Here is a 23,614-nt window from a genome sequence, read left to right as displayed (position 1 = left end):
AGTGCCTTCAGACTTTCATTTGAATGAGCCGGCCATGCTCAAAACTTTTTTCCCTCATCCTACTGCTCCGGCAGAAGAGGCATTCCACTCACTGGACATTCAGAGGTGCTTGAAATTCTATCTCCAACGTACTAAGGACTTCAGGAAGTCTCCTCAACTATTTGTGTCTTTTAGTGGTCCTCGTAAGAGTTTTCCTCTTTCCAAGCAGGGGATTGCTTGTTGGATTACCAGTGCTATCCAGTATTGTCACAGAGCAGCGGGTCCGCCCCTGCAAGGGCGGGTCCGTGCTCACTCCACTAGGGCGATTTCTTCTTCGGCAGCCCTTTTTGCCAGAGTTCCTATCCAGGAGATCTGCAGGGCAGCGACCTGGAGCAGTTCTCATACATTTACAAGGCATTACTGCCTGGATTCTGCAACGAAGAGTGACACAGCAGTGGGCCAGGCGGTCCTGAGAAACCTCTTTCAGTAGCGGTGATCTTTCCCTTTCATCCCTCCTTCCATGTTACTGTTTTTTTTCAGCTCTTGTGCATTTTTGTACCTCATGTCTCTATATTTTCTATGGTTTCTAAGAATGTTCGATTGACCATTGAAAATGTCATTATGATACATGTGCTATTACTTTGTTCTTAATTTTTTTAACGATCATGGTTCTAAAAATGTGCTGATAACTGCTAGCTACTCTGATACAAGCATGGGAATCTATGAAAGTTCCAATACTGGAGTAAGAAAACAAGTTACGTACCTGTAACTTTGGTTTTCCAGTATTGGAACCTTTCATAGATTCCCATGCGACCCACCCTCCTCCCCTAGGAAAGCTCGCCATCAGTGGCGGGTTTACACAACGGCTACGAAAATCTGAGGTTCTGAGCTTCTCTGAGGAGGGTTTTAAGGGGTGAGGCTATTCTGATTGGTTGTTCACTTTATTTGATCTTTTACAAAACCAGGTGGATAGGTTGCAAAAACAAGAAAGGGCCTAGGCCTAGTTTCTGTTTTGGTAATGGTTTCTATTGCTATTTTATGTATACTGGGGACTCCCATTCCGACGACTGGGTATGATACAAGCATGGGAATCTATGAAATTTTCCAGTACTGGAGAACCAAAGTTACAGGTAAGTAACTGTAGCTACCAATAAGTAGCGTATTTCTTAAATCTGTCTGACCATTCTAACATATTCTTTACCTTGTGCCACTATGAAAGGCCAAATGTGCTACGCATACAAATGATGGACGGAATGCTGAATGAATTACACATTCACCCCCAGTCAAGAGATCTGGGTTAAATCCATTGCTCTTTTGCTCACCATGTCACCCCAGTTTAGACCCAGCCATATGCAAATCTTTTTGCACAATGAAAGGCCAAGCATCACATTGGAACTTACAAAACCTATATAACACAGACCAAACTGAATGTCTAATTTGAAATTTGATTCAAGGCAGCCCCTTACGAAAGGAGGTGAACATATTGTTGGGAAAATAGTGGCATGGTTTATTGTGCCTTAGCAGGTTTTTACAATTGAGATGGTACCATATTAATGGTGTTGGTGTAAGTCAGTGAAAGAAGCCTGAAAAATGCATTGTGGAAATCAAATTGTTATCGGGTACACAGTGAGATCATAACATCCCTAATTACCGGACCTTCACTCCTCACTCTTGCACCCAATTCTGTTACTGCTCCCTCACAGATACTCTGTGATAACGTAGTAGACATTGTCATGGCTAAGGTAGCATTGTATCTCTCATCTTGGGACCTCTGCCAGCTGCTTATTAATACAGATGTCAGTCGCGCCTTTCATTCAAATCTAATTTCTCTTGAGGCAGATATCCTCGTTGGGTGGGTGGGGGGGGGGGGGGCTTTAAAAAAATTAGTCATCTAGTTCTGCATTGAAGGATCTTACTCTATTGTAATAAACATTACAATAATTGTTGCTATGTGTGAGGGCCAATGAACACTTTCACCCTTTTAAAAAATTGTTTTTTTTAGTTTTGGATTTAAAGTATAGCGTTCCCATTGCTGATAGCCCACTAGAGCAGTGGTTCTTAGCCTGTGGTGCAGGGATCCCTGGGGGTCCTCTAAGCCTTTTCAAGGAGTCTGTAAATGAGTAGGAAATTAAATAGGAACTGATCAAGTGTATATAAATGAGCAAAATTATATTTCTTAAAACATAAATGTGACGGAATTTGAGCTAACAAAGTAAGTTAGTATCCTCCGATTGATGGTGGGAGCAGTGCAAATGCAAAAAATAGACTATAGTATGGATAATGAGTGGTCTCAATCTTAGAAAAGCTCCAACCTTCCCATGATTCCTGTTTTTTTTCTTTTTCTTCTATATATTTGTGAATTAAATATAATATTTAATCATTTTGTGTATTTGTTTCATGAATGCTTGATTCTCGTTTAAAAATGTTTTTTTTAAAAAAAAAAATTTATGTTCATATCATCGAAATACTTAGCCACTGTTCCCGCCTTCCAGTAATCTTTTAAAGGGGGTCCCCAGATTACAATAATGATTCAGTGGAGGGTTCTGGGTTCCAGAAATGATTGAAGGTGTCCACAGAAATCAAAAGGTTAAGAACCACTGCTCAAGAGTAAAGTTTCCAGATATTTTTTCAGATTACTGAAAAAAATATACCCTACACAACACTACATTACAGCAGCTGTAAACTAACATACTTTCTGGGCACAAGAAAACCAATTTGCTTAGAAAACGAGCTAAAAAAGCACCACATTATTTTAAGCCTCCAAGAGTTTCCATCTCCAGTGATGACTAGCAATATTGTTTCCTGGAGAGTCTCTTCTTCCTTATGAAGAATTAGGCAGATTGTAGAGAATTTAATTTGATCCCCTCATTCAATGGTTGACACGCTGAAGAGATGGGTGAGTTGTGTATAATTTTAATAAAAAGTCATATTGATTCAGAACCAGGAACACACAAAGCCATTTTACGGCTTTACAATAGAGAGACAAGCCACTCTGTATTAATCCTTTGCATTGCCATGAGGGAGAAAGGAAAATCTCCAAAATGCAAACAACTTATCTAAGAAGAAAGTTAGCCAAATAGGCTTCTCAAAGCAGCGTGATCCACACTTAAGTCAACTTCGAAGTGTATTATATATATAATACACTAATGGTAATATTCCTCAACCGGGCACCAGTGTCTTCCTTCCCTTTGGGTGAATGGGCTTTTTGCCTGCCTGAGAGGACCAGGTGTGTGTGTGTTTTTCATCTTTCTTTCTTTTAAACAATTCGACGTGAAATTAATTCTGATTTACTAATGTGAGAGGACAAAAACGTATTTCAAGCTAGGTTCCAACACATCTAATTTCCATGAATCTCAAGGTTCAGAGTGGGATGAAAACATTATTTGTTGGGACCTTGTGCTTTTCCATTGTTGTATGGAACTGCAAACTATTGAAATTAGTAAATCGGTTTGCTAAATACTAAAGTGCCACCGTTGATTGCTGGCCTCAATGAATATTTGAATGTCCTTTTGTGGATTGACTTCGAGTAATCTACACGCTCTTGCTGTATTTTGTAGTGTAAAACCTTTCTGCTATGAAACTTTATTTGAAAGTAGGATCCTTCTAGAATGGTTACCCCCACTTTTTGTCTATTGTCTGTGTTTTTGACCTCCTCTGACTGGGATCCTGCTAATCACATACCACATTCACTGTGCTTTTGCCCCTATATTGACCATGGTAAGTACTTTAGTGCATCCACAATTGGCTACTGGTGTACCCTTTTAAGTCCCTAGCATATGGTACTAAGGCACCCAGGGCATAGGTACACCAGGGGTCTCCCAGGGGCTGCAGCATTTATTGTGCTACCCATGGGAGTCCACTTAAACTGTGACTACAGGCCTGCCATTGCAGCCTATGTGAGTTGGTGCTTGCACCTCCCACAACAGATAGGTTCCTTATCTGAGGTCACTGCACTTAAAATCTATGTCACCCCCTATGGCAAACTCTCCAGCCCTGAGGACAGGGTGCTTTATTAGAAGTGTGAGGGTGTCCCTGCATGAGCAGGACACCCCTACATACCCGTGAGATGATTCGCCAGGCTTTGAAGTGCGGTCAGCCATTCCAATGCATATAGTGGACATCAGTCATTACGAGATGTCTGTCTATATAGTAGCTGCACCGAACCTAGTCATGTTTGGTATCAAACATGTTGGAATCGTATCCCAACACCGATTCCAGTGTTGGAAGTATGATCCCATGTACTGGGAGCTCCCTTGGGTACCCACCTGTACTCCCAGTAACAGACTTTTAGGATAGGGTCTGCCAGTAAGCTAGTGCTGCTGCCGACCACAGACAGGATTCTACCCTCCTCCTGCTGAGCTCAACCAGGGGAAGGTGGAACAATAGGTTTCCTGTTACAAGGAGGTGTGACCACCTCCCAGACAGGACTTAGTGTATTGGGGTGGGGGGGGGGGGCTTGCCAGCGCCACCAGACAGTTTTGAAGGGCACATTTGGTGCCCTCCTTTCATACTCCAGTTTGAGACAGTTCAGGGAGCGCTTGGCTCCCACTATGGCATGAAACTGGACAAAGGACATGGGAATATCCTCCCATCTATCCAGCACCTCCTCTGGGCTGGAGCCCCCAGTTGTTCCAACCCTTTCCTTGGGGAACTTAAGGGCTTACCTGTAGGTGGGTCCTTAGCTTCGGCATACAACAAGACTCCAGCCTAAAAGTACATCGCTCTTTGACCATCTGGACACTTGGATTTTGTTGTACTTCGACTGGAACAGCGACTGCACCAAGGAAGACTCCTGCTGCTCCTGGTTGTCTGTGCTTCTGCCAGGTTCTTCAACAGACCTGTGGTCATCAAGGACACCCGAAGAAATCTCCCTTGGAGTGAAGAAATCAATCCCCTCCTTGCATCTGCAGGCACCTACGGACTTCCTGAGGCTCAGCAACACAGGTGGTGGTTCTACAACTCCCTCGAGGCCTGCCCGCTCTGCAATTTTGAAGACTGTATTCCTCATCGGAACTGCTGGGACCGAACCCCTTTGCACCGCGTCGACTTGCCTTTGCCAAGGCTTGTTGACTCTGCACTCTAGAGATTGAAGGGCTACAAGAAGCTCTAGCCTCCAGCATCTCTTCACTCCAAGATAAGTGTTCTCACCACATCCTCTGCACTGTGGGCCTTCATTTTTGATCTGTTCGAGGTCCTATTGCAACTCCTGAGCTGCTGGCCTGTGGGTCCTCCTGAGAGTATTCTACGCTCCCCTGCTTGCTCGGGGCCTGCTGACTCTCCTGCTGCTGTTGAGTCCCTTGGACCTTGCTTGTCCCAGTGATGCTCCTCCTTCGTCTTCCACACCAGTTGCGGATACCATGGTTTGTTGGTGCTCCCGCCAGGCACCGACCACCTAGTTCCCAACATCTGACGCGGGAAAGTTCGTGCATGGCTCCTGGAGCAACAAACTTAGTGAACTCTTCTGAACCTCCCGACATCGATGGGCATTGTCTTCGTGCCTCCTGGTCACTTCCGAGTGGCATGGACTGTCCCCTCTGCTTGAAGGTTCTTCACTTCCAGAATCCACCCTTTGATTCCACTGGACTTCCTCACCGTCTTCTCCCGAGGCATTTTCATCTAAGTGTTCCATTTTCATCTATAGAGTTTTCCAATGTCTCTTCACCCCTATGCACCCGGCTTCCCTGGTGTAGGTAACCTGGTTCCTGAGGCATCCACGGGTGGGGTAGCTCTCCAACCTGCTGTCCTCCTAGGGAATTAGGGTCCTCTGAGAGGGGACCCTCTGTTGAAAAACTGCAACCGTGACTTTCATTGGGCACACAGCTGTTTTCCCACTCTGCACACAGCTTCCGTGGGGTTCCTGGGTACCTACCTTAGGTATGTCCCTGGGTCCTCTTGGTGTACTGGTCCAAGTCCTGTTCTCCTTTGCAGTTCGCATTCCAATTTTTTGGTATATGGTTTGATCTCCCACTGGATACCGCTGTATTTTGTGCTACTTACCCGATTCGCATTTGAAGTATTCTTGTGTATTGTGTTGATATCTCAGGGTAGGAGATATACTAATGTGTTAGTAAGTGTTGTGTAATAAATATACGTAGTTTTATATAAACGCGGTGTGGTTCTTTTTCATATAACTTGCTTGCACTACAGAGAACTGGTAAAAGAAGCTTCTGAACACTCATTCAAGAGGAGCCTGAAGGCTGCTCTCCACATCTACCACATTGAGAGCTTTCTATGGTTATCGAAGAACACTAAAATCACCATAAGGGTTGCCTGGATTAGTGCAGGTGCACGACTTGCATATGTGTGCACAATATACTAAGCCAGCCTCCTATAAAGAGATATTAGAATTCTGAAATATATGGAGTAACTAGAGAACTGCATAGTTGGAAAACTGGCTTGGTACGTTTTCAAAAGATGTTTACAAGATCTGTTTATTGCGCATACAGTCCCTATTTCAAAATGTTTGGGATATAACGAAGTGTGAGAAATTTGTGTCTAGCTTTCAAAAACAATTTTCTTTGTTTTGATTGCCACAGGTTATGCGTTTCTTCTGTTTCAAGAGGAGAGTTCTGTGCAGGTTCTGATTGACGCTTGTATTGAGGAAGATGGGAAGCTGTATCTTTGTGTTTCTAGCCCTACTATCAAAGACAAACCAGTGAGTAAAACCATTTAGAGTTGAAGACTAATATCGTAGTCTGAATTTGAAACTGAATCTGTTAACTTTAGCAGAGTCAAACTGTGAATCGTCAAAGATTTTCTGAAGCCTTTTACTTTTAATTGGAGAATCGTGAGAAACTTCATGCAGAGGCCGACAGCTCAAAGGCTATCCTAAGAGCAAGGTCTTTGGAGACAAAGTACTGTCTTGACTTAACTTACCTAGCAAAGCTTAGTTTGTGATTCACTTTTATAAATGCATACATCTAAAAGACTTGCAGTGCAACGAAAGAATAGAGTTCTCATTGAGGTAAATGTTAGTAGTGCCATCCTAACAGCCAAAAATGAATGGCTGCAACTCTGGGGTTTTTCAGAGAATGACATTTATGGGATATGGAGAGATGTCCTTGCGATTATTTTTTTTATAGTTCTAATGGTGATAAAGGCCACCCTGTGTTGTCTTTATAATAGCAGTGTTTTTTGTTTTTTTTTTTTCGTTTTTTTTTTCGTTTTTTTTTTAAAAATATTTGTTTCTGGGATCTCGTCAATGGGTGGGGATATTCCCAGCGTGATTCATGCACCATTTTGAAGACATCGGTACTAAAAAGATGATTCCAACTTATGGTTGCAAAATCCAAAGTCTTGGTTAACAAAATCTGGATTCTGGGAATGCTTCCACCTTAAAATACCATTTACAATCGGAGAAAGTCTGCAAGGGTGGTGTATTTTACGCAGGTGCAATTGCAGGGATAACTGGTGGAACATCATTATATAAAAAAAGGACTTTGTTAAAATCCCAAAAGTTCACTTACAAATGTTAAACTTCTGCCAATGGTTGTCATAGCTACCTTTTTTACTTTCTGAATGAATCCCTCTCAGTTTAATTATATCACAGATAATCATGATGGAGAGCCAAGATTCCAAATAAATACTTTTACTTTCTAAAGCCTTGTTAGACATTTTCATTTGAGATGCCTGGTTTGTCATCCATAACCAAGTCTTGTGGTAATAATTACTGTAGTCAAAATCTGGGGGAAATGTAAAAGGACAGTGCTGCCTTGATTCTCTTTAAATGTCTTTGGTTGATTGTTTATTTCAGCCTTCTCCAACGAGTAGCTTGTGAGCTATTGGTAGCTTTTTCAGCGGCCTATAAGTAGCTCTCCTTGTGCAACACAGCCCACTAAATTAGTTTTTTCTTGATTGAATTTACATATGCATGCCAAAATTGGAAAGTGAGTAAGCAAGACAAATGCTTTTATTTTTTTCCCCCAGAACTCATAAGCAGATGTATGGTGAAAATGTTGAATTTCCAGTATATATTTAAAGCTGATATTTCAGTTATAAATCGTATGGTATTGGGGAAACACTTTGCTAACATTATTTCTCCAGTATTGAATCTTTCATAGATTCACATGCTGGTATCTTCCCAGTCGTCATGGTCGGAGTCTCACGGTAAAGGAAATAAATAGCAGTAAAAAGAAAAAACTGCATAGAAACCATAGATAAGCATAGACTTTGGTAGCCCAGTACCATCATTATGTGGACCCAATGCCAGCCAATGAGACGCCAGCCCTGAGATTACAATCCCCAGCAGAGCCATCATACCTCAGATTTCCAACCGCTGTCGTGTGAGAAGGAGTCTCCCTGAGCTCTGCTCAGTTTGTTTCCCTGGGTGAACATTTGACCTGACTTTCACAGCATTTCCTTCTGGAACTGAGGTATTGTCTTTAATCAGTTTATTTCAAAATGTCTGAAAGCTCAAAGAGGAGGCTGTTCAGACCTTGTAGATCTTGTGGGAAGGCTCTTCTCAGAGGACCCCCACAAAGATTGTTTATACTGCCTTCATCCTAAGCACGTCCCTTAGGAGTGCAAACATTGTAGAACATTTTCGGCAAAGACACCTCAAGATAGAGAGGCGCGTTTGTTGTTGTGGGTCAAAGAAAAAGGCTACTTCAGAATCTGACTCTGAGGATGATTTTGAGGCTCACTCCTCTTCAAAACACAAAGGAGAACCTTCTGAGGCAAAATCTGATTTGAAAAAACAAAAAATCATTAAATCTAAGGACAAGGAGTCCTCTTTCTCGTCAGTGCCTCATACTCCTCTCAGAGTCTTCAGAGACGAGGGCTCCGTCGTCTGATCCGTCAACGAAGATTAGGGTATCTACGACTTTGACGACCGTGTCGACGACTACCATTACGACGACAGCCTAGACAACGGCGAATACTAAGACAACACCATCGACGGTTGGGCCGCTGATGACACCGTCGACGACTGGTACGGAGACAACGCCGTTGACGACAATTCAATTTGCCGTACCTTGTTGTCATTTTAACACTTATGTCACTGCGTCGTTCACTTGCTCACTTCACTGTCAGTGCACATATGTTTGTTATGGTTATTCTAAATTGTACATACCAATTGTGTATTTAATTATAAAATCTGTTTTCTTTTTCAATCTCTTGGTCTCTCTTGTCCCTCCTTGCCTTTGATTGAATTGTGTATTGATTGGTCCCCTTATTTACTTCCCCTGTTGAGACACTGTTTTTGTTACTACATTTACCCGGTCTCAGCTGGGTTAACGGGCTTGCTCCTGTTTTTCTTATATTCAATTGACACCGGCGTCTGTTTCATCGACGGGTGCTCCGTTGACGACAACCTTCAAATCGCCAATTTCAAGATCGCTGACGACAGTCTCTATTAAGAGGTTTCCACCGTCGACGGGCTCGTTGAGAACAGGCAAATCAGAATTTATTTCCTGGACAAACATTTCTCCGCTTCCTCCGTCAAATCTTCTTGAAATGCAGGAGTCAGAAGAGGAAAGCCCATATGGGGTCGCATACAGTCCCTCCCAGCTGATAATTAAGAGTCAGGACACAGACAAGGAGGAATATCAGGAAGTGCAGGAGGATTTCTCTTTTAAAGATCGCCCTCTATCCAGTTCGAAAACATACAAATCTTTTCAACAATCTTACGACTACAAGGAGGAAGAGGATAACTCCTCTAGTGTCAGAGGTCTGTCCATGCCACTTTCACTAGTATCGGATTTCGGGCACATGATCACAGATTACTATCATCGCTTCCCTGAAGCTAATGCCTCTTCCTTGAACACTTCAAGTAAGCCGCAACCTGTCATGTAGGCTCTGATTGTGCAACCTCCGGTGCAAAAGGTGCGCACTCCAAAGGTCATTACCATCAGGGATGACTTAGTTGACAGCGAGGTTGAAGACCAACCTGAGGAAGGAGAACTGATTCAGGAAGAGCCTGTGGGCGACGAATGGGACCTATGCATTATCCCATCTTCTCCATCGCAGTCACCCTCTCCAGCAATCTCTCCACCAGAGGACATCGGGGGATTCCATAAGCTCATGGAAAGAGCTTCGAAGAGGTTCGATCTTCCGGTTAAGGAAACAGATTGTCTAGAAGATTCTTTGAAATCATATAGGAAACAATCCATGAGAACAATCCCCATGGTAAATTATTTATTTATGGGAGGAAGGATTGAAAACTATGAAGAACACAGCCTCCGTCGCACCCTTGGTACCCAGAATAGAAAAGAAGTATTGAGCTCCCAAATCTTCTCCGGCATGCCTTCTTGGTCATCCATGACCAGAATCTGTGGTGATGCAGGCAGCACAAAGATGATCGAAGAATCCATCGACTACATGTCCCGACAAAGAAGGGAGAAAACTGTATGGAGCAGGAAAACGCTTTGCAGTCATGGCAGCAGCGTGTATTAAAGCATTGAATGCGCTCACCATAATAAGCCGCTACAACAGGCAAATGTGGTCGGATATAGCCCCTCTGTTATCACATCTGCTGGAGGAAAAATAGCAAGAGGCTGCCCTAATACTATAGGACGGGGCTAGAGCAGCCTCAGAATCCATAGACATAGCCATGGATATAGTGGTTTTAAGACAAATGTCAGGAGCCGTAGTGCTTCGCAGGCAGGGATGGCTAAAAGCTACCTGGTTCAGGCCGGAAGTGCAGGCCAAGATAGTCGACATGCCCTTCGATGGAGAAAAACTATTCGGCAAGCACGTTGGCGATGCCCTGCAGGACATTAAGTCAGATACAGATACGGCGAGGGCGTTGGGTTCTCTGCAGCAGAACAGATTTCAGTCCTTTCGAGGCGGAGGATCAAGAGGACACTTACAGCAGAGATCTTCTTATCAATCTAATAGGTACCAGGTAATAGGGTACAGACAGTTTTCAAACACTCAGCAATTTCGGTCCTCAAATACTTCTTATCAACAGCCCAGACGTAAACCATCTGCAAGAACTTCTCGACCTTCAATGGGTGCAACATCAAGGTTCCTTCGAGGATCAGATCCTCATCAATCCTCAAAGAAAGCATTGTCATAGTGGGGAATAAGAGAGAACTTATCTGAAGGTCTGCTCTTCGAGCCCCAATCTCCCAGTTCTATAATGACAACAGACGCCTCCCTGCAAGGATGGGGAGCTCACCTCCAAGACCTGGAAATTCAAGAACATTGGAGCAAAAAAGAAGTTCAATTGCACATCAAGTTATCGGAGCAAAAAGCGGTGTTCTTTGGCCGCCAGGCCTTTCTCCCAGGATTCACGATTCACCAGTACTGGTCAGAACAGACCGCACAAGAACAATGTTTTATCTAATAAAACAAGGGGGAACAAGATCAAAGCCCCTATCAGCGCAAGCTCAAGAAACTTGGAAATGGCTTCTTGTGCACAATATCTCTTTGCAAGTTCAACATGTCCCCGGAATTCACAACACAAGTGCAGATGCGCTAAGCATATCAGCAGGCTTTTGTCACGAATGGGAACTGAATCGGGATCAACTCATTCAAGTATTTCACTTATGGGGCACTCCAGCTCTGGACCTGGTTGCCAATCGAAACAACAAAAAATGCAAACAGTTCGCAAGCAGATTCCCTCAGCCAGGATCTTGGGGGAATGCTCTTCAGCTCCGTTGGACAGGAATGTTCGCATATGCATTTCCCCCATTTCCACTGATCCCCAAAGATGCTCGGAAAAATTAGATCGGAACCATGTCACTTAATTCTGATATCCCCGGCATGGCAGACAATTCTGGTTCTCGGAGCTCCTTCAGCTGTCAGTGACTCCCAGAGTGCAGCTTCCTCTAATTCAAAATCAAATTTCCATGTACAGGGGGCAAGTTCTTCATCCCCAATTGGCCTCGCTGAACTTGTCGGCATGGAACCTCATGAGCACGAATTTCAGTCCTTCAATATTCCCCAAGAATGCCGAGATACCCTCTCGCTCTTGTGCAATTTCCACAAATAAAACGTATGTGGCGAAGTGGAAGAGGTTTTGCCAATGGTGTTCGACACACAATCTCTTCACCCCTTTCATTCTTCTCCGGAACAAGTTATTCCTTACCTATTGCATTTAGCCAAGGCAGGCCTTTCTCATGCATCTGTCAAAGTGCATCTTGCTGCCATTTCAAGATATCGCAGAAGACCGAATCATCCATCTCTTTGGTCTCAGAGTGAAAAGGAATTCTTGAAAGGAGTTTTCCCTCCAATTAAACATCTGCCAGTGCCATAGCAGCATAACGCAGTCCTGGCACAGCTCATGAAACCACCTTTCAAACCAATTCCCAAAGCTGAGCTGCAGTTTGTATCTTGGAAGGTGGCTTTAATCCTGGCTCTGACGTCAGCCAGAAGGGTCCATGAGATTCAGGCTTTTTCCATCACAGTGCCGTTTCTTCAGTTCAAAACTGACCAGGTGATCCTAAGAATGAATCCTAAATTAATTCCGGAAGTCCCTTCGGATTTTCACCTCAATGAGCCTATTGTTCTGCCCACATATTTTAAAGACCCATCTTCTGCAGCGGTAAAATCTTTGCACACATTGGATATCTAGAGGTGTTTAAAATTGTATATCGACAAAACAAAGTCCTTTAGAAAGGCAACTCAATTGTTAATAGCATTTGCTGGTCCCAGGAAAGGTTTGGCTCTGTCGAGGACTAGCATTTCCAGATGGATAACCTCAGCCATTACTTTATGCGACAAGAAATCCGGAAATCCTTTACACTCGACAGTTCAAGCTCATTCAACCAGAAAAATGGCGGCTTTGGCCGCATTGTTTGCGGGAGTATCGCTCCCGGATATTTGCAGAGCGGCAACGTGGACAAATATCCACAAGTTTACAAGGCACTACTGTCTGGACACAGCTTGGAAACCAAATTCAGCAGTGGGACAAGCCGTACTACGTCACCTGTTTCATTAAGGTATTTTCCTTCCAATTTCTAAAAAATACTGTTTTTTTGTTGTTAATGTTTTCTTAAATGTTACATTGGATAGTACTCACTAATGCGACTTTGGTTTTTATATAATATGTTACAATATGGTACATGCTGAGACACACAATCCATTCTATCTACTAGCAGATATATTAGCCTCGCAATGAGGAAGCAGAGCCTTAGGAAAAAAGGGTCCTATCCTGGAAACTCTTCCTTGTAGGAGCACTGATCTCTATTCTGATACAATCATGTGAATCTATGAAAGATTCAATACTGGAGAAAAAACAAGTTACTTACCTGTACACTATGGTTCTCCAGTATTGTAATCTTGCATAGATTCACATGCTGCCCGCCCACCTGCCCGTTTCTCAGGTAGAACATTTTTATCTCTGGATACTTCCTTGGCTCACACTATGGGCTGGAAATCGGAGATATGATGGCTCTGCTGGGGATTGTGATCTCAGGGCTGGCGTCTCATTGGCTGGCATTGGGTCCACATAATGATGGTACTGGGCTACCAAAGTCTATGCTTATCTATGGTTTCTATGCAGTTTTTAGGTCTCGCCTTGCTATCGCGTAAGCGATCGCAAAGCAAGACTATTGTAAGGGGGTTTTAAAAGTGCTCCCAAAAAGCGGATTGCATGGCTAGCACGCGCACAATCACGTGCATCGTGCCGCCATGCAATCCGTTTGGCATCGCACTTCAAAGGGTCCGCTCCCTTGCCTGGAATGCGCTCCCCCACCCCCAAGCGCACGCGCCACGCTCCGCCGGGCTTGTTTTGTCTTTTTAACAGCTGCTATTCACATGCGCGAACGCTTGTTGTCTCTGCTCTCTCCTCGCTGGTCTCCCTGTGTAACTGCTTTCCCTTCCCCCGTGAGTTGTCCCTTCGCCCCTTCCCCGCCATTCCCTGTCCTAGTTTTAACCTTCTGCTCTATTCGTTCCTCCCTCTCCCCGGCTTCTCTCCCACCCTGCCCATTGCTTTGCTTTTCCGCCCATAAGTTTCCTCCCTCGTTGCTCTGAGAGAAAGCGAAAGTAAGTGCCGGCGCATCCGTTGAACAAAGCGCTGCACCTCACTGTACCATGGTCTTGGCGGCAGCTTACTCAAACGCAACGGCCCGGGACCTCTCATTGCAGCTCAGGTGAATGTGAGCTGGCCTGGGTTAGCTCAAACGGCAGGTTACTAGACGAGCAGAGGCTGTGGGCGGCTAACTTGAAAACGCAGCTGCTTTTATGGCTGCCGCTGCAAATTGAAGTAAGTGTGTGCCCAAGGCAAGCCCTGGATACATAAAGTAATTTGTTGACGTTGCGGGCAAATGTGCTTGCCTTAATTCTGAACCTCTGCCTGCCAGTAGCGCCCTTTGTTAGTTTTCACAGCCATGGTTAAGTTTATGTGCTGCTGTGCTTGTAGTCGGCATTCTTCGTGTACAGCGGCTAAAGTATTCAGTACTTCATGACTTGTTTGTGATCTAGATGGCAATCAGCAGATAAAAACGTTGATCATGAACAGCTTCACACATTTAACTTTTTCTATGCACTCCCAGTGTTTTGAAAGCTTTTGAATACTGCTGCACAGGGCTGGATGTAAAGTGAACAATCTAACTTCTTGACCACCACTCTCGCTACCTAGTCTCCCCGTGCGGTGCCCTCCCCCCCACCACCACCTCTCGTCAATTTTTTTTCGTGCTCCTATTACATGACATCCTGCTTCCTTCTTTTCTAAGTGCACTGCAGGCTCATATTTGGCTTTTTACCTGATCCGCCATGTTTTACTGTACAAGGTACACCACATCCAGCCACAACACTCTAAACAAAACACATAGGTAAAACACATTTCCATTTACAAAGCCAAAAGCTTTAACTCTCACAAATGCGGATCATCAGATCTGACCTTCTGTTTCTCTGCCAAGCACCGCACTGCAGACCCATCGACGCGTCTTCTGCGCATCACATTGTTTTCCTTGGAGTGGGCCCGAGGGTCTTCGGAAACCCTTCGCAGCCTGCTATTCACATTCGGCTTGTTTTATAATGTCGTGAATCCATTGACATTCTTTACATTTTAAGGGTTAAGCCAGTAGCGTGTTGTGTGCAAAGAATCCTAGTTGGACACAGAACCAAAATTCATTCCTCCCGCTCCCCCAGCCTAGCCCTGCCCTCATAGAGTGCACTTATCGATCTTGTTTTAGAATAGCACACTATACAATTCAAAGCTCCAGCCTCTTGCATCACGTGTTAATTTCTCACTTCCAAAACTTTTACAATGGAATCAAAAAGTTATGATTTGCCAACAGAGTTCTAGCTGCATTTTGTACATTTAAATGTTGTGACCCAGCATCTCTGAACCACTCAGTATTGCTCAAACGACAATATTGTTTAAGCATGTAGCTGGGCCTGCATTAATTAGGGTTTTTTATAGAGCCCTAGTAACGCTTTTAAAGTAATATCAGTTGAGACAGCCATCCACTTCATTAAACAAAGAGCTTGAGTGGCAGAGTAAGGCCCACCCTGTCCCAAACGGGCTGGCAGCTACATTTACTTTAGCTCAAAGTGCCTTCATTGAAAAGCATGCGAGGCCTGTATAGAAGTGACCAGTACTACCAGTTCTTACGTCCAGCACAGTGTTTCATCTGGTAGGCAGTATGCCAGTTTTTAGGTCTCGCCTGAGCCAGCGCTTTAGCGCTGCTCTCGCGAGCGCTTTTGTAAAAGGGGGATCTGGAAGTGCAAACCAGTGCTTTCAGGCCACCAACTACAGTGCATGTGCGCCGGGCGCGCGTACCATTTGGCAGCCTGCGTGATGATTTCGCGGCCGCCGCTTTGATGTTCTCAGTGAGCCGCGCGGCCACTGAACATCAAAGCGGCGGCCGAGAAATGATTACTTTCACTTTGCATGCGTTCTTTCGTTGTTCTGCCGTGGCTGCCTGGTGAGCACTTTTCTTTATTGAGCTTCTCCTACTTTGGCACGATGACGACGTGCTTTGATTACATTCATTAAGCTGGCCACGCCCGCTTTCACTTTCACTTTCCAAGCACAGCAGGGTCAATGGCGGCCGTTTGCAATGCCATTTTTCTAAAAACGTTTTCCAAATAGATCTGATGAACTGAAGACTGCAAGGCACCCGATTGCTCATCCTTCAGATGGTCGCCTGCTTTCAGAAACCACAATAAATGCCGGGGGCTCGTATTTAAGAGAAAGAGGGCGCCCGGCATTTATTATCCCAATGTCCCACCCACCCCGTCGCTACAGGCAGCACATGGGCGCCCGCTTTCAAAAACAACACTGGCGCCTGGCATTCATTATCAAAAATACACCACCCACACCGTCGCTAATTAATGTCGCCCTTGTGTCTGGCCCCACCTCCTTGTTTACTTTGGGAAGAGTTCTTTGTCGTATAATTTACGTTGTGGGATTTTCTTTGGGGCACACGTTTCCATCTTCACAACGCTAGTTTGCTAAACTCTTTTAAGCCTACCTTGTGTGTTGCCTTCCCTATCACCAACTAGGACGTTGGCTGGAATGGGGGAGCTTCCCTCCTGCATACCGCTAATCTTCATGCTGAGCTGCGCAGCAGTGAGGGGCTGGGTGCCCCTCGAGGACTTCTACCCCTTCGGGCTGGAGAGAAGCAACGTGGTGACCTGTAAGCAGAATGATTGCGGCTCGGGTTTGCTTGCCATCTCGGTGCCCTTCCCCTTCTTTTGAAAAATAAATGCTGGACTGTATGTAAGTTCTGGTTTCCATGATTATGTAACTGTTAGTGATATTTGTTTACAAATCTCATCCTGATATACCCATGGGAGAGACCAGAGTTTACGGGGGCTATAGGATAGAATCTCAGTTCTATTGGAGGTGGAGTTTCTCTTTCCTCAAGGAAATAGTCATTTCTTTGAACTACGCCACCAATCCTGCTCAGTGCGCATGCCTGCTCTGGCGACTTAGTGAGCAGTAAGTACTAACCCACCACTGCAGAGGGTGGTGAGACTTCATTCCACCCACAGCCTCGTAGCAGTGGCCAGGGCCAACCGAATTTTTGATGAAAGCCAGTTCAAAACAGAACTTACGACCCAATAGAGAAATCTGCCTTTGGCATTCTCAGTCTGTATGTTTTTTAAACACACAGTAAACCTACATTTTCACACTGAGTTCGCAGATCAAAATTAAACCAGAGAAGCTGAACTGTGAATGCTGGCAATACTTATCAAAAGTTTTTATTTTACTCTGACAATCCTTTTCTCATCATATTTCTTCCTGCTCAGTGATCCTCCTCGCATGTCAGGCCCATCACTGCTTAATAACATCTCAAAAGCAAACGACCCCAAAACAAGCATTTGCAATGCAATAGGTCTCGCATTTACGCATGCTTAGGCTATTGGCTTTGTAAATGACACCGCCTTTTATTTAGGTTTTAAAAAGAATAACCAAACAAAAAAGGAATTGTCATTTAGAATGTCAATAGCTCAAACTCTGATAATTGCGAGACCTATAAGCATTGCAAACGCTTGTTTCTTTTTACTGCTATTTATTTCCTTTACCGTGAGACTCCCACCATGTCGGGGAAGATACAAGCATGTGAATCTATGAAGAAGATATATACAGGAGAACCATAGTGTACAGGTAAGTAACTTGTTTTTTTTCTTTGGTACCAGGGGCATCACAGCTATGGCTGTTATATATTACCCATGGTTCACTCAGTAGTGCTGGTAATCTTGCAGATGGTGGCCGGTAATAATAATCTTGTTTGATGTGGTCATGATTACAACACTAATAATGTTGGTAGCTCGGGATGATTTCCACTGATTTATAAGTAGCTTTTATTACAGGAAAGGTTGGAGACCCCTGGTCTATTTGAAGTTGCAGTGTGACTGTGTCACTGCTGTGAATTGATTGGTGGGACTATCTGGAAATGTTAAATATTGGAATATTTTGTGCTTAAAAGTTCAAGAACAACCAGTTGAGGCACAGTTTTTATAAGCAGATGAGGTCAATTCGTGTTTTTTTTATTTTAAAGGTTCAAATACGTCCTTGGAATCTGAGTGATAGCGACTTTGTAATGGATGGTTCACAACCTCTTGATCCGAGAAAAACTATCTTTGTTGGAGGTGTCCCAAGGCCATTAAGAGCAGGTAAATATAAATTTCCTTTTGGATTCGTAAGTGTATTTATTGAACAGACATGGGGGTAAATGAGCTTAAAGAAAACATATGCACCAAACTGTTGCTAGGGAGGAAGTCCTACGTTTTACTCTCTGATTGTTGTGGTAAAGCAAAGCGTTGACAAACTTGGTGAAGTGGCCCCAACCATTTAAATTTGATTAGCATTGTAAGGGCCAGTTATTTGGTATGGGATTTTTTGATCTCTTGTAAAAATAGAATCTCTGCACATTTGTTGGACAGCCAGAACATTATTCTAAAAAACATTCAAAAGCATTCGTACAAGAGGACACGCTTTATGATTATTTTTTAGGTCTCGCCTGACCCAGCGCATGCGCTGGTCTGGCGAGACTTATTGAGAGGGCTCCAAAAAGTGCTACCATGCCAGCCTAGAGCTACAGTGCATGTGCGCGCGCGCCTCGCTTTACCGTGATTACTTTCACTTTCGCTTAGATGTTTGATCGCGATCATTTTCACTTTCGAGGCCGCTTGACATAGCCAATAGGTCTCGCTTTTGGGACCTTATAAGTATTTAGTTATGCAACTGTTGCATGACTAAACACTTCTAAGGACCCAAAGGCGAGACCTATTGGCTATGCCAATGCTGGTTTTTTTTTATATTACAACAATAAAAAACTCTGGTATCTACATTTTACTTTTCTTTTGGAAAAGGAAAGCAAAAGGATGGATTCCCCAGGAAAAGCGTGCTAGATTGCCGCTTTTTATGAGTATTGTTAGCACCATTTTCCTCTAAGGAAGATGCAACCAAGAGTTGTAGAATTCATTAATATGTTGACCTTCCAAAGGAGAAATACCATAGCTTGAAGTATGTCATGAAGGAAGGTATCATTTTTTTATATTGCTTAATAGGAATCTGCAAACCTGATGATTCACATTATTTATTTCCCTTCACTGAGGCATTGTTTTTGGCTTTGGCTCACATCTGTCTCTTCACAGGTCCCACAAAAGATCGTGGAGAGTTTGGTACACCTGTAGATTAAGAAATGTAGTGCTTGAAGACAAACTGAAACCTTAACGTTGGTTGGCCTTGAGAAAAACACTCAAGGTCCAATTGAAAGGGTACTGCAGTGGTAAACACTTCTGTATCGCGTAGTGGAAGATACAGCAGCAATTGCAATGTGAAAAACTGCTTTGAAAGTATTTTCAAACCCTTGCAGGTAGAGAGTCCTAACGAACGTGTGCAGGTCAGAATGCCCCATCCACTTCTAAGCTTTGCTTCCTCCATCCTGCCACCACTACAAAGCACACAAGGAATGGGAGGCAGTAGATCAGGAGAGTGTAAAATTGGCAGTTTGGTGCTTGATATTGTCAAGAGTTCATACAAATTCTGATTCGGTTTCCTACCCAACTTATCCCCCAAGATGTTGCTCTTTAACAGCTGATTCATAGAGTTAAATGCCTTTGACAGGAGAATGTGATGTACCAAAACCTCTAAAGAACAAGGGTGTGTAATCCAGGTACTTTGTGGGTTAAAAGAAGCCCAGGCCTATAGTAGGGGCTGATCTTCTACTTGAAATAACCCAATGGTGGATGAAACAAAAATGCAGGATGTGGACTATCCACTAGATCTTCCTGCACCATTACGGAGCCAAAATGGCATCCATTGTCCTTCACAATGCATACCACATCAGATTCAAAGGATCACAGGACGGTCCAGAGATTTTGGATATGAAATTGACCCTACCAGTAAAAGTTAATACCATTTGGCCTTAAATCCACAAATTCATTATTCTCAAAGTGTTGGACCTTAGTATGGTGACAATAAGATGAAGGGGAATCTTTGTTTATCCCTCGATAGCTGATTGGGGAATGTCTGCAGAAAAGCTTCAGTTGGAACTCCAGTCAAATTGGAGTCTACTCTTAGACCTGGGTCCAATTATGAATTCTTCTGATCCATTATGCAATTGGTGCTGTTCATCATCTAGTATCAGTCACTGGGATATTAAAAGGAGCCTGTCTGAAATCAGTACATTGCTCATGCCTTTCAGACTAGGATCAAAGCTCAAAGCAGACATCTAACCCCCAGTACATGATAAAGAAGCTGCCAGACTTTTCAACGTTCAAGTGTGTGTGTTTTTGTTTGTCTGTAACCTATTCGGAGGTTCCATTTCTCTTTAATGTACTATCGCTGTGTTTTGACTGATTTAGGTATAAGTTTGCAAATAAAATAAAACTTTACAAATAATTGGCTTGTAGTTGCATTTTCATTTATTGTTTTCTCTCGCTTGTGCCGTGACTCCTGTGCAGATACAGGAATAATATAGTTTTCATCGATTCAGAGAATCACAAGAACTGATTGCAGGTAAATAACTTTTGCTTTTGGAGGTCCAGGGAACAGACAGAGAAACTCTGGATGCACGTAATATTACTTTATTCCTTCAGTCCAACCCAGCCTTCTTCATTCTTTAGCACTTCGAATAGTTTTGTATTTTTCCTCTGATCCCTTTCTTGTGTTAGGCGTTATTAGATTTTCCTATTTTTTTCAAGTTTAATACACTCCTCTTTATGTTGCTTTTGATATAGTGCTATGTCTCTTCTGATATTACCAAGGAACTTCAGTCTTTCATCAGACAAGGATTGAGCTTTCCCACCTAAAATCACCAGATAAAACCACCACATATCCCATATAATCAGCTTGAACATTAGGTTTTCATTCAGTCCTCGCACATTACTATTGGTATCTACAGGAATTCTGAGTTTGAATGTTTTTCCCACCAGTATGGCATGGCTTATATTCCCATGGGCTAAGCTTTCCCACACCAGACCCCATAGTGCCTCAGCCCCATTCAGTGGTGCGCCTCCTCCAAGACTGCTTATTCTGTGACTTCCATCTGTAGTGTTGGCATTTTAGATTTCTAACTCTATGTTGTCAGTACCCTGTTCAGAGGGCCACGAGGCATGCAGGAGCTACTGGGACCAAGCGTCGGGGTTGAGGCCTTTTGCTTCTGATACAGAGGCTTGAGGTCAGGGCTCTAGTGTTTTCACAGGCAGGTTCCAGAGTCCCACTTCCCTCTCGATGGCAGTAATTCCCCTTTTAACCTATGTGAAATTCAGGTTCAGCCCCACTAGTAGTCTGAGTTTCAGGAGTCCCACTCCAAGTCTTTATTAAATTCAAAAGTGTTCCATCCCAACAGTTGTATATAAGCACAAGGCAGTCCACTATTACATTTTTAACCCTAGCCAGTAAGTATGTACCCTCTATCAAGGAATCCTCATTAATATTCAATGACCGTTATTTGCACCACTCATGCACAGGATCGCCAAACTTTTAACATGCTTTGGCTGAAACCAATACATCTGTATTTAATGTAATAATGCATGCAGCATCAGCACTTTAAAGCTAGACACATGATAGGTAGTCAGCAGGACCGTAGAGAACACTGTAGTTGTAAAGTAGCCCCTCTGGCAGTTCAATGCAAGAACTTGATTGGATGCAGAAGGATACAACAAAACAGATAATGGCATTAGATGAAATATGAATGCTGAGCCAAGACATGATTGACAGTCTCATGCCAATGGCTGAAAGAGGATGGTGGAAGAAAGCAAATGGGTGAAATGGACAGAGCTAAACCTCAAACCTAAAAATAAAAGTAAAGCTGAATACTAAAAAATGTGCAGCATTTGCTTTCAATTGATTTCGCACACGTACAGCAAAAATACCTTTCTATGAAAACAATATGGTTTTAAAACACCATAGCAGTTTTGTTTACTGTCTAAAACCCCTTTAAATTGTGGGATGGGCGGGGGGGGGGAAGGAGGGGGGGAGAGGAGAATAGAAGTGAATTGTTCTGGACACAGTGTGCCCCATGTAGAAAAAAATGCCTTATCACTTTAAGGGTGCCGAAAGCCCCAACAATCCAGAGTTTACAGTCTCTAAATCCCCCTCCTGAAAGTTTCCAAGTCACTCTGCTCTGTGAATTGATGATGTTTCTGGCAGTCTTTATCTGACATTTAATGGGGTTTTTTTTTCCCCCACAAATGTTTATGCCATCTCTTTGTCAGGAAAGGTACACTTTCACTTTTTGCCAGGGACGTTCCAGAGAGGAGTTCTCAAAAGGTGGAATGCTACACAAACAATAAATTGGTTGAAGATATACCCTCCTTTTTGTGTAGTGTCTACCTGACCATCCTGGCGTGAAGGACAGAATTATAATGTATCCAGGAAGACAGACTGAATATATTGGGCTCAAAGGATCAAAATCTTGTGCAAGTGGACTCTAGATTTAATGACCAGTCTAGAGAAGCTGTGAGCTCCACAACAGGGCTTACCATATCCCTTTCCTCTTTCAAGGCTACGGAGGACTAGTAATGTGGCAGGCATCCTTGACAAAAGTCGCTGTTGATGGCCTACATTCCAACGAAGTCACCTGCTGTGCCATCCCATGTCTGAAATTGATCTGAGTTTTGAATGTCTTTGGATGTTGAAAGACTCTTTACAGTTGAGTATTCAACTTAAAGTTTGGTGGCAAAGCAGATTTTATTGTTTTGGATTGATGATACCTGCACTGACATTCATATCTTGCTTGACAAAGCATTCATTTCAAAGTCATGTTGAATACATCTCCTACTTTGACAGCAAAGAAGAATTACATTTTGCATCACATGATCTTTACTGATGGCCATAAACGTTAGACTAGTTCCCAGAATGGTGCATTTTGCGATACATTTCCAGCACAGGTTGCACCGCAGTCATCAGAGGCCACCGCTGTGCAGCTTGTGCTCTCACCATAGTTTTCCCTTGCACTGATCAAGATGAGTGACTTTGTATTGGGTCTACCATGTCATATATTCATCTATTACTCTTCTTACACTGGGCGTGGTTCTCCTGGACCCTAGCGGTATATTCCCTTTTTTCAAGCTTCTATTGTGGTCTATGCCAATTCACTCTATGTAGGCATCCCGGCTTACCAACTTGGACGCCTCCGGCTAGTCCAGAATCAGGCTGCTAGACTGATCTTTCATCAACCTAAATGGCATCATGTCAGACCACTGATGAAAAGCCTCCATTGGCTCCCCGTGGCTATGCGTGGCACTTTTAAGTTGTGATGCATGATCTTCAAAGCTCTTTATGGCAACAGTCCAGCTTTTATTTCGTCCAAGATTCTACGCTATTCCCCCACTTGCAATCTGCGACCTTCCTATCTAAATCTGTTAGTCACTCCCTCCTTCAAACGCAAGAAACATGGTGGCTCCCGATTCGCAGTCCTAGCCCCTCAGTTCTAGAACTCTCTCCCCATGGAGCTGAGGTCGGTCACTTCTTATGCACCTTTCAGGAAACCGTTGAAGACATGGTTGTTTTCCCAGGCATATGACAGTTAGGCTTGCCCCTCTATTGCTGCCTTACTTCCACTCCAGTGCCAAGAAACCGTTTGGTGAACATGTTCTTGATAAGTACTTTATAACATAACATATAACATATCTTACTTTCCTCCTCCTAACCCTTCACTTTCTGCTTTCTGTCTGCTAAAGATACCTAGTGTTAGATCACAATTAAGACTACTTGCTTGTGATTTATGTTAGGTTTATCTCCGTTTATAACGCGCATGGATACTCTGAAGTGTCCCGGTGCGGAAGC

General features: G+C 43.5%; 2 protein-coding genes across 3 annotated transcripts in view; one reads left to right on the top strand and one right to left on the bottom strand.

Annotated features, from left to right (window-relative positions):
- Positions 1–23,614, bottom strand: part of LOC146863019 (uncharacterized) — a 471,045-nt gene that overhangs the window by 169,035 nt on the left and 278,396 nt on the right. The window lies entirely within an intron of this gene.
- Positions 1–23,614, top strand: part of CPEB2 (cytoplasmic polyadenylation element binding protein 2) — a 226,879-nt gene that overhangs the window by 149,500 nt on the left and 53,765 nt on the right. For both annotated transcript variants that reach the window (XM_085642400.1, XM_085642399.1), the window contains exons 8-9: positions 6,516–6,634; positions 17,877–17,991. In XM_085642400.1, coding sequence (XP_085498526.1) covers positions 6,516–6,634; positions 17,877–17,991 — 234 coding nt within the window. The remainder of the gene's footprint in view (positions 1–6,515; positions 6,635–17,876; positions 17,992–23,614) is intronic.

This window comes from Triturus cristatus, chromosome 2_2 (assembly GCF_964204655.1).
Source record: "Triturus cristatus chromosome 2_2, aTriCri1.1, whole genome shotgun sequence".
Lineage (NCBI taxonomy): Eukaryota > Metazoa > Chordata > Amphibia > Caudata > Salamandridae > Triturus > Triturus cristatus.
The sequence above is the reverse complement of the archived record's forward strand: the minus strand, read 5'-3'. Positions and strand labels throughout refer to the sequence as shown.